Genomic DNA, 19110 nt, shown 5'->3' with positions numbered 1-19110 from the left:
CAAAATTTATTCCTGGCTACGTTCTTGTAATACGGATAGATTTTCAATGTAAAATGCATGGTTTATACACATATTATCCAGCTTTTTATTATTCTAAAATTTACTGCTCGACTCAAACATTTACGACAAACTTCCTCCTCGTCTCAAAATTTGAAATTTTTCTAAAACATCCCAAACTTCGCCAAGACATCATTTCCCTGACTGGACCTATTACCAGTGCTGATGAATATTTAAAGGAGTAAAATAACATCTTTTCGGTTTATTTTATGTAGTAACGGGATAGACTTAGTGAATGTATACTTTACTTCAATATTTTACAATGTATTTTGTTACTACTCATTTACGAATGTTACGCTCAGCTCTATTTCACCCTCCACTTAGTGCAGCATATGAAATCGAACGCTGTGACAGATTTGAGTCCTGGAATCTGGAATCAACATCCATCTGAAGAGATCTGACGACGAAGAAGCTCAAAACGAACTCTACATTGTTTCGACATCAGAGACACGTTGACTACAAACAAATGTAACCCAGATGAAGTGGTGATCTCATTGTCTCATCAGGTGCACAAGTTACACTTCAGACGCTGCACCAAGTAGAAGGTGAACTGGAGCTGAACTTAAAATTCTTATTGAATCAACCACTCTCACCATTGCTCTACGTTATGTGGACTATTCTTTTTTCTTTTTTTTTTTTAAAAAAAAAAGGAGAGGCCGATCCCCTTTTAGGCCTTATTCTGTCCGTCCTCATGGGCCACTGGCCTGTGCGAGGATCTTATCAAACAGAATAAAGGGGAGAGTCGATACAGTACAAGGTCGATTGTATTCATTTAGTTAGCTCCAAATAACCGTGTACTTGAGCAATGTTCAAAATTGTAACGAAACATACATAAATAATCATGAATCACACGACCAGGACCCCTTTAATCTTTACAATAAGCATCCACTATGATACACATTGACTTAATAACTTGTTGTTAATTATTATAATTTGCTTGGTTATATATCACGTATGCATTTACACTTCGGAATTTTTATCTCGACCAAAAGTTGAATTAGATGTATTCCCACAAAGGTCAGCAACTATTATAGACTATAATAAACCAATATCGCAAGCCAATTTATGTTATTCATAAAACCAAAAATATATGCTGGAATTTCTGTTTGCAGATAACAAAACTATAGTGCCAAATGAAATTGAAAAATGCACGTTTACTTAACTAAGTACATTTAACACCTCCGCCCCTCCCCCCCCCCCACTGTAATCTTGAACACGGCACTGGTTTGAGGTATCGGTTCGGTGGTAGACCAGTATCAGATTTCAGGGTTAGGACCTCCTGTCTAGCACAGAGTAAGGGTTTCAGTCTTCAGTACTAACCACAGTCAGCTACATCCGGGAAACACATCATATCGTCCATAAAAACACGCCAGGATAGCCCACTCACGATCTACAAGGATGAGGTATTCAAAAATGTTGGTCGTTAAATCGGCGGCCATTTTCCTTCAGCGATTTTGTCTTCTTTGGGAGGTCTACAGATACATTTATGAAACGGTCTTCACGAAGTTGTGTACAACGTTGTGATTAAACATTTCCACAAATTGTTACTGTAATAAAATCATAAAATCACGCTTTTATTACAAGCATTAACCGTATATAAAATAGATTTTTTTTTATTCCATAATTTGCAAACTAGTGTTTACCAACGATAATAACAAATATTAAAGTAAACAACTGAATTTAAATTTCTTTAACAAAGACACTTTGATAGTACATATATTTATTGTGATCGTCTACAAATTCTGGTGAACACCCATAGATTACATACGGATGCATGCTGAGATTATATGAGGATTTTTGACACCCTTATATACGGACTATGGGATCGAAAGTGGTAAAGTATGGTAAGTTCATAATATTCATAGAATGTTATATATACACAAAGTTCGCCATTGTTCACAACTGTGGATAATATTTAATCTCGAGGTGGTCCAATTTACAAGAAAGGTATTTTTCAGTCCCGAATGGGGTGCTTAGAAATTAATTTCAGAGATGAGAAGATCTCCAAGTGATTTTCACTAAGTAATCTTTAGTTTTCCAGTTAAAAGTCTGTCTATGGCGACTGTGTATGTTCGGATTACACTAGAATCAAGACGAACATTTGAAAAGTCACTTTTTCATTTGAAATACATAAATAAACTAAATATGCTAAGAAAAATAAAAGTGCCACATGCGTCACCATTCACGATAAAACACACGCCATTCACTTTAGTGATGGTCGTCACTCCCAGGGTTAAGAAAGGGTTCGCTGTCGAAAAAGAGCATTACTTCTTATCTGTGATACGCAGCATTTGTTAGTCAAGTATTTTTGGAATATTAAAACAATAAAAGTTAATTTTAGAAAACACAAAAATGTGTATTTCGAGAATATATCAAAATCAATTTTTGATAGGTTGTCTTTTAATAGCCCAGATACTCGCGATGTACTGGAGTATAGAAACCATTTCCGGACAGAGTTTATCGTGGATTCGCTAACATATCCTTTAGTTTGTACGATATAAATAAATAACCGCAATATAGGGAAGTGGTACAGATGCATAGTGCACAGATGTTTGTTGTTGATATACACGATAAAAATATTGAGACAGTTTGTTATGACATTTTATGAAATGCCTCGTTATGTGGCTGGGAGGAGGCTATTGTTTAAAGGGATTGCGATAAAGGTCAGAGTTATCGTAGGAACAAATTTATGTACAGTCTAATGACAAAACGCGCGTAAACAAGTAGCGATATGTTAATCAAGAATTAGGCATTTACAAGACAAGTTCTCGTGAAGTTTTAGTTTAAATATTTATTCTTTGAATCTTTCTCTTCGCAAGGGTATTGAGACGACATTTTGAGGTCCGACATTCCCTCCACGAGAGGGAAGAGAGCAAGAGTTACAGGGCACTTGAACTTGGCACTAATACTTACTGTTCTTCAGAGAAGTTGCTAATCTTCATGAAGACTATTAATCCTCAGAGAAGTTACTAATACTTAGGGAAGTTCATACTTTAACACGATTCAAAACACCTTATTAGAGAGTTTTAGAGGTACAAAAATAGAAATTTAAATATGAAAAACCAAATTAATGAACCGAATATAATCGTAATAAACAGTTGCCTGAAGAATTGAAACACGCCTTTTCATCGCCATTTGGTAATATTCAGCCCTTAGTTGTTTACCTATCTATACTACTGGTGTATCTCTGTGTTTTGTGTGTGTTACTCAATAACGTAAAAACTACTGGACCGATTATATTGAAACTTTACATGGATATTCTTAGGGTTCCTGGTTCTGGTTATGCCTATTTCGAAAATCCTCCGACTACGTCCTAATGGTCTTGAAAACTCCGGTATATTTTTGGCTTAATCGGCAGATAGTAAATGAGTTTTTAATCACCTGTCAAAGTCAAGAATAATAAATATAGTAATTTATACTAGTTTAAACAAGGGTAGTAAAGATTTGCTGTTGTTCATCTGTCATAGTCAGTTACACATTAAAACAGCCACCTTACGTGCTGAAGCTTTTCTTTGTCTGAGTTTGTTTTTATTGGAATTCTAATTAACTACAGTAAAATACCATAATTCACTACATTATAGTTGTTTTAACTGAAAAGCTAAGGACTTCGACTTTAGTCTCCTCTAAGACAGGACTTCTCCACTTCAGTCTAATGCAACTGTTACAGAAATCATTTTAGCTATTCGATAAAATATCATGAAGTATTCGAAAAATCTAGAAATCTCAAGGGTACTTATGCAAAACTGTTTCACACTCCGATTTCAAGGCCACATATACAGAACCTAAATTTTTAATGGATCAAGAGATTGGAATGTCTTTCTGGGACTATTACTTATCTGAGGATGGTTTGGAATGCCATTTTAAAAGAGTGTGCTCATTGTTTTCCAATGTTTTCAAAATTAAATTGTATGCGAAGTCGCGAGTAACTGATAGTGACCTAAATAACCTGATTAGGACGTAACGAAGAAACTGAACGATTCAACACAAAGCAGTTATAGTTCCGGAAATAATGATAAAAAATCTAAATTAATCTTTCATTTTGATTTAGACAATATAAGGTTAGATTTAAGAGTATCAAAAACGTTCCAAAGGTATCAAGGTAAACGAATTATAGCGTATTTCCAACTAGCCATACATTTATGAATCCTAACAGATTTTAACCAAACGATTATTCGTCGTTTAAGAATTGGTTAAAACCGATATATCGGCATGTTATATATATATATATATATATATATATATATATATATATATAAGAGCTTACACAACTATCCTGGTTGTAATGAGATAGCCGTAGTACACCACTATGAAGCGTATTACAACACAACTTCAACCAGACACGTTGATAACGCGATTGTTGCGTAAAAGCTTAGCTTGCATAAAACAAAAATAAATATTTACATAAGTTACTCATGTCACTATCGCAGGCCATGCAGAGTCGAGAGCTGATTAACTGTTGAGTACTTTTTGGAAATTAATCTAAAGCTTTTGCCCACAGCAGTTTACCAAATCCAGAGGCTCAAGTAGTTAGTTGTTACCGTTATGTAGATGCCGTGCCCTCAATCAATCAATCTTATTGTAGATACATGATTACACGTATAACAAACGTCGATATTAGTCGATATTAAGTTCAAAGTTAAAATGTTGTACATTCTTCCCACGTCAGGATCACACTCAAAACATACAATTCGACATTCATTCATCTTACATTCCCCGCTAATTTTCCACATACAACTCCAAAGTCAATCTCTTGCAGATTTTTGAAGGTTTCTCTACAAGACTCTTTGAAGCGATTGTTCGAATCGCTTTCTTCTGCAATTTCAACACTCTCATGAAGTGGTTGTTTGCACAGACCCTGCACACTACCACTCCGTAGGTGGTGGTAAATCAAGCCATAATACGCCGTCATCAGAACCTGAGTTGGGCAATACTTGGTTAAAGATCTCAAAACATAAATGCCTCGATCTACGTGTACACTAAGTAATTTAGTGCTGCAGTCTTCTTCAAGAATTGAATCTGCCAAAATAACAGCAAGAACATTCTGGGTCTGCAGGCCGCAGAGGAAAGTTCATAACATTGGAATTTGATGTGTTTGTTTTGAGATTGAGGCTGTTGAACACAATTGTTGATTTCATCAAAAACCGTTCCTCTAAAAGAGATTTTGATTTTCCACTGAAACCAGGATTCGAACCAGATACCTCGAGATGCCATGTTGAGTCTCTAACCGCTTAGTTGCCCAGGAACAGGGACAAGAGCAGTATTTTTTTGAACACTGAAAACGGTGTGATAAGTAGTACACCAGTTTATATAAAAGTCAAAGTTAGTACTTAACATAGTTTAAGTCTAACATAACCGGTCGGTTGTCTATTCCGACTCCAGGGAGGTAACGGCCCTGGCTGGAGGCTCCAGCGGCCTACTCCAGCGACTCCCACGTGTCACTGGGCAGAGTGGCTGTTCTCCCACGTGCGACCTCAATGGGCTAAACGCTATTCTACCGCTCACTTTGGAAGTACAAATGTTCCGTTGTCTTCGCGTGTTAGCTAGTTCATTGTATGGCGAACACTTCACTATCATAGATGAGTATTTAGAGAAGGATTTCCTGAGAGGACCACCAACATGGAGCAGTGCAAATACGAGTAATAAAGTCCAATGACTAAGAGGATTTCTACACACACCGTAGCTATGGTGGGAAGGGTTGGTTCACTGTGAATGGTGAGTTTAGCTCCAGTTCACCTTCCTCTTAGTGCAGCATCTGGAATCCGACTGTGTTACAGACTTGACAGAACAGACTGACTCTGTTGGTCCTCCGTGCTTAGAGGTGTCTAAAAGACTTAAAATACCGTACGTAGTGCACTCAATTGATAATACCTCTTCATTTAGATTACACTAAATTTTGTAGTCTACGTGTTTCTGATGTCGAAACGATGTAGAGTTCATTATGAGTTCTTCGACGCCAACTTTTATCTCTTCAGACGAACATGACTCTAGGAATGAAGTCTGTGACAGCGCCAGATTCCAGAAGCTGCTCTAAGAGGAAATACTGGAAGAAACACTAAGATGTTTGTACCTACATTAATGGTTCGCAAATGCATTTCGTATAATAGGACCTGTAGCTCTGACGGAAAATTTTATTTTTAAGGACCCGACAAATCTCATGTAGTTACATCCTCTTCTTTGCAAACAGTCTTGACAAAAAATTCCTAGTAAATTTAGTACACAGATTTCTCTTGGTTCAAGGAAGAATTCTATTAATTTTAAGGTCAACAGGCCAAAGGTTAGCAAAGTGGTAATATTTGGAAAAAGTTACTGCCAGGTAGATAAAGATTACTTTATGTCGGGTATTTCCATATCACGCTGTATCGGTTTATTTATTTGAAATCTACGTAAAATTATACTAATAACAGAGTAAAAATTCTGCTTACCTCATTCAAGAGTACGTTGGTAAATTTATAGGTTGCTCTGTAAAATTGGATACTTAAAAAAAGTAACTTAGTATGAGTGAATGATAGGGCTAAAACAGCTTTATCTCCTCCTCAAAACAGTATTTTTTTTTAATTTATTTTAGATTACACGAATCCGTAAAACACTTCTCCATGCTTCAATCCAACAATAATATTAATAGAAAAATCCAATTAAATTAAGCAAAAACAAATCAAAGTTGAATAAACTCTGGGAACAAACAATCCGTTGACGGGTGAGGGCACCTGGTAGCGATGGATGATAATTTTAACGAGTTTGGTGCTGCTGCCACTTTGCTGAGTAAACGTTTTTCAGTGTTCACAATTCGACTGAATTTGTATTTTGTCATTTAGATCATTTTATAACTAACAGAACAGCTTATTTAAATAAACGCCTTAAAAAATTGTTAGTATAAAATAATAAAATCTAATGTAGAAATAACATCATGTAGAGGATACCAAAATGAATCTCTCCCAATATCGTTTAATTGCTGGGAGTAAAGTTTCTTTGCCGAAAACAAACCTAGGACAAGATATACGAGGGTCAAAGTTTTGCGATATATGACATATTTTTGAACCAGACTTACAGAATTTATGTATGTTCACAATAATCCTCACCAGCGTGAATGTACTTTTGAAACCGGATTTCCACCCGTTAAAAACACCCAGTTACTAAAAATTTAAATAGAGTCAAAATGTTTATGATCTCATCATCAATTTCGGCTTTTGTAAAAAAGTGACGACTATGCAAATGTTTCTTCGGATTGAAGGATAGCCATAATTTGCACATAGCGAGATAAGATGAATAAGGGGAGTGCTCCTTTGTTTTGATGTTTTTCGGCCAAAACTGATGTTTTACATCAGTGTGAGAAGAGGCATTGACGTGGTACAAAACTAAACCATTAATGTTCAAGTCCTGAAGAACTTCTGGAAAGCATTGTTCAGTGTACCAACATGATGTGATAGTTTTTTGTTCCTCCCTCCAACTAATAGCCTTCACCAGTCCCATACTCCTGAAAAAAACAACGTACATTTCTTTCTTCACCGATTATTGTCTTCAGACACTCATACGCAACTCTCTGCTCAAGTTGGTATGTACATCTCATCATCAGTGAAAAGTTTCAGTAGTCATCAGTCAAATTGAAATAATGTGATTACCACGATTATTAGGCAGTTGAAGGGTCTGCTGGATCATTCTCATATACTCAACTCTTTGTTCATCTGTCAAATCGTGAGGTACACGTCAAGAAAATCATTGTCCTTTTGGATCATGCCGAGCTCTAGATCAACGTATTCTTGAATATCAGCGGAATGCGGTTTTCTAGAACGTTCGTCGTCTTGAAGCAAATTAAGATCGCTTCAGGATTCTCTCGCTGAAAATTCTCTCTCTATAACTGACTTCACACGAAAATGATTTTTCCGAAAAGACAACACAAATATACTGGTGAACCCAACTTAATGCCAAGTACAAATTAGATAACTTGCTCTCATACAATCAGATAAGAATGATAAGATTATTGCATTATGCAATGTCTGCCGGTATCTCAAAACCATTAGAGTGACCCTCTTACTACTCGGCATAGGGACATGACTCATGGCGTGATGATTTGTCTGGCAGATAATACAATATAATACGACAGTAAATAGACAATATCATATGTTAACAATCTGAAACTATTCCTTCGCTATTCTATCAACTACATGATTATTATTAATATTTCTTTACACTAATACATAATCTCTTTCGAACCCTATTTTCAATCTCCCTCAACATTCAAAGCCACAACATTTTATTCATAAGAGAAATCATTTCTTTACGTTCAGCCATTCAATTCTTTGTTTCAACCAAAACGGCAAAACCTTTCTAAACCTCTCCAAGTTTCGTAAACGTAAAAAACGAGGGCGATTAATTTTAAATATTTTTATTAGTTTATTAAACCTTTCACTTAATTTCCTAAACTTATACAGCAGAAAGTGTATTAAATTAATTTATTTTGAAGAATTAAATAAATCTATATAAATTAAAGGGCCAATCCTCTTTTAGCCTTATTCTGCCCGTCCTCATGGGCCGATACGCAGAAGAGTCAATACAAGGATGATGGTCAATACCTATAAATGCGGTATGGTTACAGACAGCCTTTGTATCTGCGCTATCTGTAACTCAGATCTAAATGCCGACGCCTTAGTCCGTGCGGCTATCCGGACATCCGGTGTCCCACAAGTCGGAAAATTTCTACACCACCGGAAGTTATTTTAATATGCACAACTGTTCTTTTTACAACATATTCATCATCATATCGGTGGGCGGGGAATTGGCTACCGGGGAGCCATGGATAGCCTTGTTCTGCGCTCGGCGCCTGTGGTCGTGCCTGTGCGTGCGCGGACAAGCAGTAGGCGTCGGCGACGCGGTCGCGGCTCGAACTCTAAAGCCTATATTTATCCCAACAGAGCCGCAACGTGACGTAACGGCTGACACACGGTTAAAAGTAACGTTGGCCACACTCCTACTCCGAGCCGAGGGCAGAGTGGAGTGATGAGTCAGTCGGAGTCATGGATGTTGTGGTTGCGATGCGGTAGGCACGCCTCGTACACTTGACAAGTGTGACACATCGACACCACTTGTTGTTATAGACGGAAAATTTCAATCTGGATCGTATTCCCCATTGAATCAAACGATCAAATTACATCGTTATATCACATCTTTATCATTCTACATGTTCGGCTGTTTCGATGTGGATTCTATTTTGATGGCCGAGTTATCAGAATTAAGAGCGAGTGTAATTTGAGTAAGATCTAGTAGAGGAAAATATTAAAAAGCATAGGTCCCAATAACGAGCCTTGAGGAACCCCTCTTATTATTGGAAAACTGTTAAAAAGCGTACGGTACCGTTAGGTAAAGGTGTGATCATTATCTTTTTTAGAAAATAAAGAATTCCACACAATTGGTTCGGACTAAAACTGTTATTTATTCCTGAAGCTAACTAGTGCTCTTGTCATAACTCATGGCTGGCAAATAAGTGGAGGAAGATTAGTTTGACCCTTCATCTGGTGAAGTACCTATCGTAAAACACGAATTCAGACTCACTTCACATGATTTAGGATTCATTGCTATGATTTACGTGTTTTGTTGTTCCAACATTGTTTTTACACACAGTAGATTTTAAATAGAAATCTCATTGCTTATTATGTCTCCAATTAAGTACTAAGGACTACAATCTTTCGAATGTAATTCAAGGATAAGAAATTTTATTTTCAGAATTATATCAGATAAATACCACAGTGACAGAGGGAGTACAACTCAAAAGTTTCAACAACCTTAAAAGGCCATGACTGTATAAATCTAACAAATACTGTACAAATCTTAAACTAACCGCTATCTTCCCATTGCTGAGATTCGTCAATACTAGACCATTTAACAAGTTTTATTTGATCATAATTTAATTACAGCTATCCAAAGATATTGATTAATTATGAGCAAACTTCTTTCAAGGGCACTCCACTCCACAATATGTTACCTAAATGTACTGAATGGGTTGTAATGTGAAAATGAAATTTAAATCCAAATTGTTTGAGAAAGGTATTTTGACTGCTAGATTAATCTTAGACAAATAAAACTGATGTGTACAGGCGAGTAACCAGCATCAATCCACCTTTTGTCAAATTATTTTTCCTTTATGATCAATAATCATAATCAGAAAAGTCATTAAAGACAAAATTCATTGTCTATCGCTTTAGGGATCTGCAAAATAACTACTATATGAATGAGCTTTATCATTTGCTGGATCTTCTATTGTACAAAGCCTGACATATCTAAGAGAATGAAATGGTAGCCTTGATTCATAAAACCAGGGCAGATATGATTCTATGTATGTCTGTTTAAATACTGTGATGTACCAAAAAGAACATTAATTTACTAACCTGAAAAACCTAACCTAGGTTTTTATGGACCTGGCAAGTTTGTGATTGTGAAAACCAATTCAGAGTACCTTACATATGTATACAAAAATTCACAACTTTATGTATTGAATCAAATCTCATAACAAAAAATTAAATGGTTTTGAACTGAGACTACCACATTATAATAAAAGTTAGATATATAACATCCCGAGCCCACTTAACAATCCGGGATGCTCCGTCTTGTGGCATCTTCGGCCACATTTCTTTTTTCTTTTTAAAATATGAAAGATATTGAAATTGACCCAATAAATGCTCATAAATATCAACATTTTTATTCTTTTCCTTTGCAGCCTAATAAATGTTAAATATTATTATAAATATGAGTTTGTATAATTATTTGGATGTTTTATACTACACAAAATTACACAAAACCTACAGTTCTAGTGTAATTTAGCATGTAGATTGCTTAAAAAGATGATAATAAAGTATAAGTATAAATACAACCCCTACATACTCTGAAAATTTATCTAAAGAAAATTAAGAGTAAATATGGTATACATTGTTTTATTTATTCAGCTGTTTTAATGCTGGTTATTTATAAATAAACAGCGATGCCAATTTTCAACAATATTAGTATATATTTTGGAACTGCAAAATTGTAAGTGTTTGTGTAAGTGTATAATAATAGGTAGTAGTGATAAAAACGCATGTGAGAAGACTTATTTATCACTATAAATTTTGTTGAATAAATATAATATTAACAATCATATACTATTTTAGTCGGAACCAAACCAACTATGACTTTATAAATGAATGTAGTTTTGACGTCAGCAATACGTCCAGAAATACCATTTCATAATGGCTATCATTTTGTAGAAAGGTTTGTTTTGTATGATTATAAATATATAACTAAAGTATTATTATTTTCTGTAATCTTAAATACATATATTTCTCTTACATTTAAAAATATAGCTTTTTACAATGTAATACTCTCTTAAAAGCCTGTAATGTAATTAGATTCAAAATTTATTGTTCCAAATTAATTAAAAGAAAGTTAAATCATGTATACGGTATTTTAGTAACAGCTGGAGATAACAGCTGTATATGGTGATGTACATGTGTTATTTGTATCACAAGTTGTTGGACAAGTTTACCTTCAAAGTAGTAAAAATTAGGGGACTAAATGTTTTGTTTGTTAAATTTTATAAATATACATATCCTAGACAGTTTTTTAATCATTTAATTATTAAGTTTTAAGATATAAAAACAGCAAAACTATATTGTAATATGAAATACCTATAATGTAATTTTATTTGAAAATTTGGTTTCAGTTTTAGATAATCATGATTATCGATGAGTCTATTGTCGTGGTGGCCGGTTATTATACTGCAGCTAAAATCGGTAACACTACAATAATTTGTGTCTTCCTCATGTCATACAACCTAATACATAACTAGGGTAGAGTACGATAAGCGGACTTAGTTTTTTATATTGATATTGACAAACTATATTACTTAATTATAACTACCGTATCGATATAATTAACTGATACTGATTTTTGAACAAATCCTAACTTGCATCAACTTTAAGTACTTTTTCATTGTCTCGCCTCAATTAAGATATTGTCTATTATAGACAGTAATACAGTCAATAGGTCATGGAGGACTGTGAAACGAAGTTTAAAAAGTGGCATATCAGCTGACTTGCTTGCAGATAATCTATATGAGTACCTATTTGTACAGGAGAGAAGTATGATTTTCTTACAGAGGATGGTTTCAACAACTTCTTGTAATTGGTTAATCATAGATACCTAGGGAAAAACATAATTAGTTACGCATATTTTGTATTTTCTGTTATAAATGTTTGTTGTGTTGTTATTTTGTTATTATTTATGAGATTGGTACTATGTGTTTTATATTAACTATTGTATATCAAATATGATTGGATAATATGACTATTATAGCTATTTGTTGATGTGGCTGATAGATTCTTATTTGATATATAAATATTAAGAATTATACTAGCCTAATCGATATAAAAACTGGGTACGCTTATTGTACTCTATCCCATAACTATACTGTTACAATGTTTTGTTTGTTAACTTACATTTTACAAATTAACATAGGCTAGCATAGGTAGTTTTTTATTCATAAATAAATTACTACTTTTTAGATATATAAACAGCTAAACTATACTGTAGTTTAAAATACCTATAATTCGAATAACATTTAATTCGGTTCAACATTTTGTTTTAATAGGTTAAAGATAATTATGAATATCAAGAATTCGATTTTGGTTATGGCCACTTGTTATAAATCAACCACATTCGCCGTTACAGCTATGCTATGAACTCGTTGAAAATATATATTTACCGATATTAGAGTTAACGTCCATCCTCATTACACTCGTTTAAATCAACCTAAACAAGGAGACAATATACTTTAACCTATGATGTTGTTAAACTAACCTTAACAGTATTGAGACTTTAGATGAAACTATACATAAAAATTGAATTTATAACCTTCAAGTATGACAGTTTGAAAAGTCTAAAGGAAATAAATGTTCATTAACCCAAGATATACAAGAGTTTAAAGCCGAAGTTCGAAAATAAGTTTTAAACTTCAGAAAATACTCAATGATAATGCTTGCCTATACGCACACACAATACTGCAAATAATATTGAAAGGATTAAATTTTGGTTAGGCTGGTACTTGGGCCAATTAAGACAATTTCTTAAATGTTACAAGCCCATAGGCTGTTACAATTAATTGCAAAAAAAGACTTACCTGAATAAACTGAATAGTTATTGCTGATTTTCCTACACCACCTCCACCTACCACAACAAGTTTATATGTTTGAGCATAGTTCTGTCTCTCATTTTGTCTTGACATTTTAAGTTTTGTTATAAAATCACTCTCCCATAATAATCTTACAAAACATTGGATTCTTAAAAGCTGTTAAATCCCTTTTCTTCAGCACTAAACACTATCACAATAGGAACATCCACAGATAAAATAAAAACGTTTTCCTAAATTTTTTATCTATTTTGACATTGACAAGCCACTGAAACAAGTGACACTGTATTCTCTGCAGTCAAGTCAGTTGTATCAGTAACTACACTCCTCTATCCACCCAACCGTAATCTACATACTACTCTAAAAATATGAAGTGATTTCTTTCTTCAGTTGGTGTGAGAATGGTGGTATCACTTGTTGGTCGTTAAAAAAATCTACTGGAAAAATCAGCTGGTAGATAGATCTTTAAAATAGTATATTTTTTTTAAACAATCTTTATTCTGGATCAATGTTATTATATTATACATAAAACAACTAACAGGTATGAAGTGAATTGACATTGTAAGAACATGTAAGAAAGAACATTATTGGGGCATGAAAAAGAACTTCGTTCAAGACACTCTGTAACCTAGGTGTGGTATTTAAACATCATGCTTTAATTGAAAATTTAAGTGAGCATGATATTTCTTAAGGAATGTCCTTCAATAAGCCTAGCACGTCTTAGGGAAGTCTTGGTTTCAGACGTCATTTTAAAGTTGGCTCTCCAATGTGGAATGTAATTTCTCCGGAAACAGATGTAAATTAGTGAAATATCTAGACATCAACCCAAGTGAATGAAGTCCTATTCTTCGTGAAGGTGGGTATTTCGAATGTAACATGGACAATTAATCTTCGTTAGTTTATTTATTTGTATGCTGTTCATCTTACCAGAAGAAATACATAGTTCCCAAACTGGAAAGACAACCGTTATTAAGTGTATCAGTATAATTTAATAAATCATAAGTACAGGCCGACTTTAAAGTATAATTCCTGTTAAATAGTAGAAATAGACAAGATAGACGTGCAAAAGCGTGGGCCAACGTGGTATTAATATGTAAGTTCTATGCTAAAAACGTATACCTACGTACTTGATGCATTAGTCATCAGCATTTCATTATATCAAGGCGTCTTCAATTACAATTACCTGCCATAACGTATTTTCTCAAAGAAAAATACCTTATCCTCACATTTTGCTGGATTTAAAACGAATCTTCATTACTTAAACCAATTTGTCAAAGCTGTAACACCAGTTTGTAATTATGCTGCTGCTTCATTTTCATAGTCTTCAGTTGTGATAGCTGTGTCAACAGAATGAAGAGCGAGAGTAGTTTGATGAAGATCTGGTATATCAGAGAAAAATATCAAAAATTATAGGTCCCATATATTGAGCTTTGATGAACCCTTGTTCTTACTGAGCAAACTTTTGAAAACGTACACTGAAGTTTGACGGAAAAGGTGTGATCAGTCAAAATAGATTGTAAATTAGGTTTGTTGGGGTACGGAGGACAGTGCTTTCAGCATGCTTCAACTGCTTGATAAAATACTCCATTGAAATACACGTATTGAAAATTAATGCCAGTATTGAGAGCGCTTTTATTGTACTAGTATTACATTCTTCAAGACTAAATTCGGTATCAAATAGTACTCAGAAATCTTTTTGATTGAGAGCGTCTTGATAAAACTTCTTATTTCAGATTGTGATGTATGTGTTATGGGCTGCTCAACACCAGTAGTTCAATTCAGAAATTTTGTTTAGTTCCTAATCAGCTATCGCATTAGGACAGAACGTTGGTTCAAAATGGTCAACAAACGCATTGCATTTTTATTTATCACATTCAAGTATCAAACAGTTTTGTTGAAGTGATGGTATGATTGCTGGAGATAGCAAAAGTTGTTTCGTTGCACGTTATATGTTCGAAACACTAGAATCTATATAGGATACATAGGAATTGTACAAATCAATGCGATATTCATCAAATTCCCGCTTTTCCATACAAATAATTCATTTATTCATGGTTTGACTCAGCAACGTCTATATCTCTGCTATTGACGCCTCACATTATTCTTCTTTTTTTTTAATCAATCGCAAAATTCCCAACGAAAGATGTAAGTTATTGAAAGTTTTGGGAGGATTAGTCTTAACAATTGCGCTTTTTGTTGACCTTACTAAACATTTCGTAAAGTAATCAACAGCATTATCAATACCATCGATTGTATTCAAGTGCACTATAGTACTCAAGTGATTATCTAGTTCAGTGGAAAACTTTCGTTTGGTTGAAATGAGTTTTAGTGAAGCAAACAATATCTATATTATGCCGGGTCATGGAAGATGAAAAAAGTTCTCTTCAATTTCAAACCTTCCGAATTCTAATTAAAGATGGTTAAATTTTGAACGGTTGAGATATTAGAATGAGCTAGTTAGGAACAATGGCTTCATAGCGCTTCTCAACACTTTCTTTTTTGTTAAAATAAGTGTTTTGACAAGATTAAGGACAAATTCTTCAATGTCTGAAAAGATTAAATAATCATTTTTACCATTTTGTAGTGTTGCAGGTTCGTTGGCAATTCTGGGTAGAGATCCGTTTTGTGTCACCACTTGGCGTAAAACCTCGAAGTACTGGGAACCATGAGAGGATAATTGGGGTATTCTGGAACACGAGTGATGTCCCCATCGTACTTGGTTCAGCGTTGGCTTTTGCACGAGCAGGAACTTTGACAGAGCTCGTAAAAGGGAATGTTTTATTCGTTGTCTTTTCTTTGACGTCTTTATAAAATTAGTAGTTTCTGTATTTGGAGGAATGGGTCTCGTCGCAATTAATACATAAACGGGTGTTGGTCTTTTTTAGGAACACTCCGAGTAATCCGAGTAATGAAGTTGTCCTGCGCATTTGAGACATCTCAGATCTAGATTCTGTATGCCAAAGGGATGGTATTGGCTATACTGAGGTATATTTCAAGATTTTCTTATAGTGCTACCGGCGAATTAAATTCTTCTTAGAGGGACAGGCGGCTTCTAGCCGCACGAGACTGGGCAATAACAGGTCTGTTAACGGTTCAACTGCGTAGGATAACCTGGCCAGTGTGTATATTTCACTAACTATCTTGTTGTTGTCTAAGGACATAGTGCACATTTTGATGGGTTTTTATCTTTATTTAATATACGAACTACCTTTTTTATTGGATATCCGAGATATAATTATTTAACAGCGAGGGAGCAAGGGATGTTCTTTAATATTAGATCAAGTTTCTTATCTTGTCTCGTTTTGAAAGTGTGACATTTAACATTCGAGTAATCCTAAAAAGTAGTTTGATTTTTAATCTGATTTATAATTTGAAGATTTACTGTAAGAAACTTACCTACTTAGTTCAGTATAAAATCGTGCTTACTATTGTTTCTCTTTTTAACTAATTCTGAATGATTGCTCACATTTTGTAAAAATATAGATGGAAAGTTTCCGGGTTAGAATTGGTACTAAGAGCATTGCTGTCATCCATTTCAACGTTGGTTGTATACTATTTTGGTTATGCAGTTTAATTACGTTCTGTTACGACAAATTAATTTTGTCTCCTCAGAATCCAGAACATATTTCTTAGGTTGAATAATAGTAGTGGAAATCAAACCCTTCCCCTTACTCGTAGAATCATTCACGTTTAACATTTATGTATCGACACTAATATTTACATGTTTGCTGTTTATTGCTGGCATTTTACAAATCACAGTAGGTCCGGGGTTGTGTTTATTTTTGAATAGTGATAGTTTGACACATTTTACAATAATATCAAATATATAAGTGAACCAAGGTTTTAGTACTTTAAAAGAGTGCCAAAAGTATACAAGTACACACGAAAGAATGAAAAACTAACATATTGTTATTACTAATTAAAATACGTATTTCATCAGGAAAATATTTAACCAGCCTATGAAGTGAAACAACCAAGAACAGTTTATAAAAAGTAATCTAAAATGTAAGAAACGCCAAATATCAATGGAACATTTGAATTAAAACTAGGAATCGACATCATCCTAAGTGTTATGTATAAATTATTGTAATAATTATAAATTAAAATTAAAAAATATTAATTTGATGATTTTAAATATAGTTGAAGGATAATATTTACAAAACCTAAAACCCGTTTGTGAACAATTAAAACATACATTTTATTTATCAACATATGATCGGATAATGCACGACCCCACCATAAACTTTTTATTTGAGTTTCGAAAACCAGTCTATTAGTATGATCTATTCTTTCTGCTCTGCCATCTCATATTGCTCCAATTTCAAACATTAATTTGACGTATATTAGGGTTTTCATTATACTTAATATCTTAATTTTATGTGGCATATAAAGTTATCTCCTTTTTATGTTAATTTGAAGTATTTAATAAATTGATATGGCATAATTTTTTATAAACTAGTAATAAACACATAATAAATTCTTACTTAATTCATCTACAATAAAAACCAAACCTCACACGCAAAGAATGCCTTAATCTAAACATATCTCCATCTGAAATGGTACTAAAAAAAATTGTCGAAGTGTGTAAAAATATGCTTGTATACTGATTAATTTCCAATCTGTGTCGAACAGAAAAACAAAATTCTTTTCTTCTCGTGCCTCTAAGAGTACAACTTGATCCCGACTTGTAAAACTAAGAATAGATTCGGCCTAATTAAAGGATTTTATACTGGATTGGTATTTTGGTGGGGTTCGAATACATGTTATCATGTATTACTGTAATTTATAAAATCATGTTAACTGTAATTTATATTTAAAACTTGTACTTTGTTTTACTTTTCATTATCTATTTGGATTTTATGTTGAATAAAGCCAAGGTTTAATTAAATAATTGTTTCTATTTATTACAGTGGGTACTTTAAATCCAAGATGTAATACCGTTACATTTTATTAAGAGATGTCATAGGAGCTCCTGACACTATAGCCTAATCTCGATATGTTTGTACATCAATATTTATTATTTGTTTTCAACACATCTAGCCTATTATTTATAACAACTTATAAGAATGATAAGCTGTAAATAATAAATGTTTGTTAAGAAACGAACGTCGAAAATCTTCCTGAACAGGTAATTATCCAGAAACGATATACGAAGTGACTAGTTGTGTTTACAAAGAGGAAGAACCAATACTAGACCACCTCCTAACCGAAAAAAAATATGGTTGCCTGTAAAGTCGGTTTTACGGGCGAAGATTTTACGTGACAACGTCTTTTTCTCGGTAGAATATTTATTGATATGAATATTATTAAATTGCACAATAGGAACAAGGAATTGAATGAAAATAAGAATTGCACAAATTTTAACTATAGAAATATATTTTGTTTACTAAAACATTGTACATAATTTGAAATTAATTAAAATTTGTTATTGTAAATGGTAAAGTTGAATAAAACATTTACTAAAATTGGAATTTGAAATTCTTGCTAAACACAGTTAAATTCTATCTCCGCGCGTGGTGATTGGTCGGTTTAGTTCGTTTGTTTGGTCGCACTGTTATGACAGGTTAGAGGTTATAATTTGTTATTTTAAATGTTTGACTAGCAATACGCGCTGTTTCTTCTCAATCGACTGAATTACGATTGATTGCAGAGTGATTTAAACTAATAATTTACTTAACACTATCAACATTTGTCAATAGTATGACATAACCTATAAACTCAGTTTCTCAACTTTTGTGTCAATCTAACAATTAATCAATCAATCAATCAATCATAGTTTACGATAATGAAATATCAGTGTACAATTATTTACCTTTATTGTTGTAGTTGTTGTAAATGACGAATCTAAGCACTCCACATTTTCACGAATAAACATAGTTATCTGCTTTATCCCGTGCGGCGGA

At 33.7% G+C, this 19110-nt stretch overlaps 1 protein-coding gene across 1 annotated transcript in view; it reads right to left on the bottom strand.

Annotated features, from left to right (window-relative positions):
- The window catches only part of LOC124359985 (ras-like protein 2), a 42540-nt gene extending 28924 nt beyond the window's left edge, over nt 1-13616 (bottom strand). The window contains exon 1 of the mRNA XM_046813199.1: nt 13199-13616. Within this exon, the coding sequence (XP_046669155.1) occupies nt 13199-13303 (105 nt within the window). The 5' untranslated portion in view covers nt 13304-13616. The remainder of the gene's footprint in view (nt 1-13198) is intronic.
- Nucleotides 13617-19110: the final 5494 nt, after the last annotated feature.

This window comes from Homalodisca vitripennis, chromosome 4 (genome assembly GCF_021130785.1).
Source record: "Homalodisca vitripennis isolate AUS2020 chromosome 4, UT_GWSS_2.1, whole genome shotgun sequence".
In the NCBI taxonomy this organism is placed as follows: Eukaryota; Metazoa; Arthropoda; class Insecta; order Hemiptera; family Cicadellidae; genus Homalodisca; species Homalodisca vitripennis.
The sequence above is the reverse complement of the archived record's forward strand: the minus strand, read 5'-3'. Positions and strand labels throughout refer to the sequence as shown.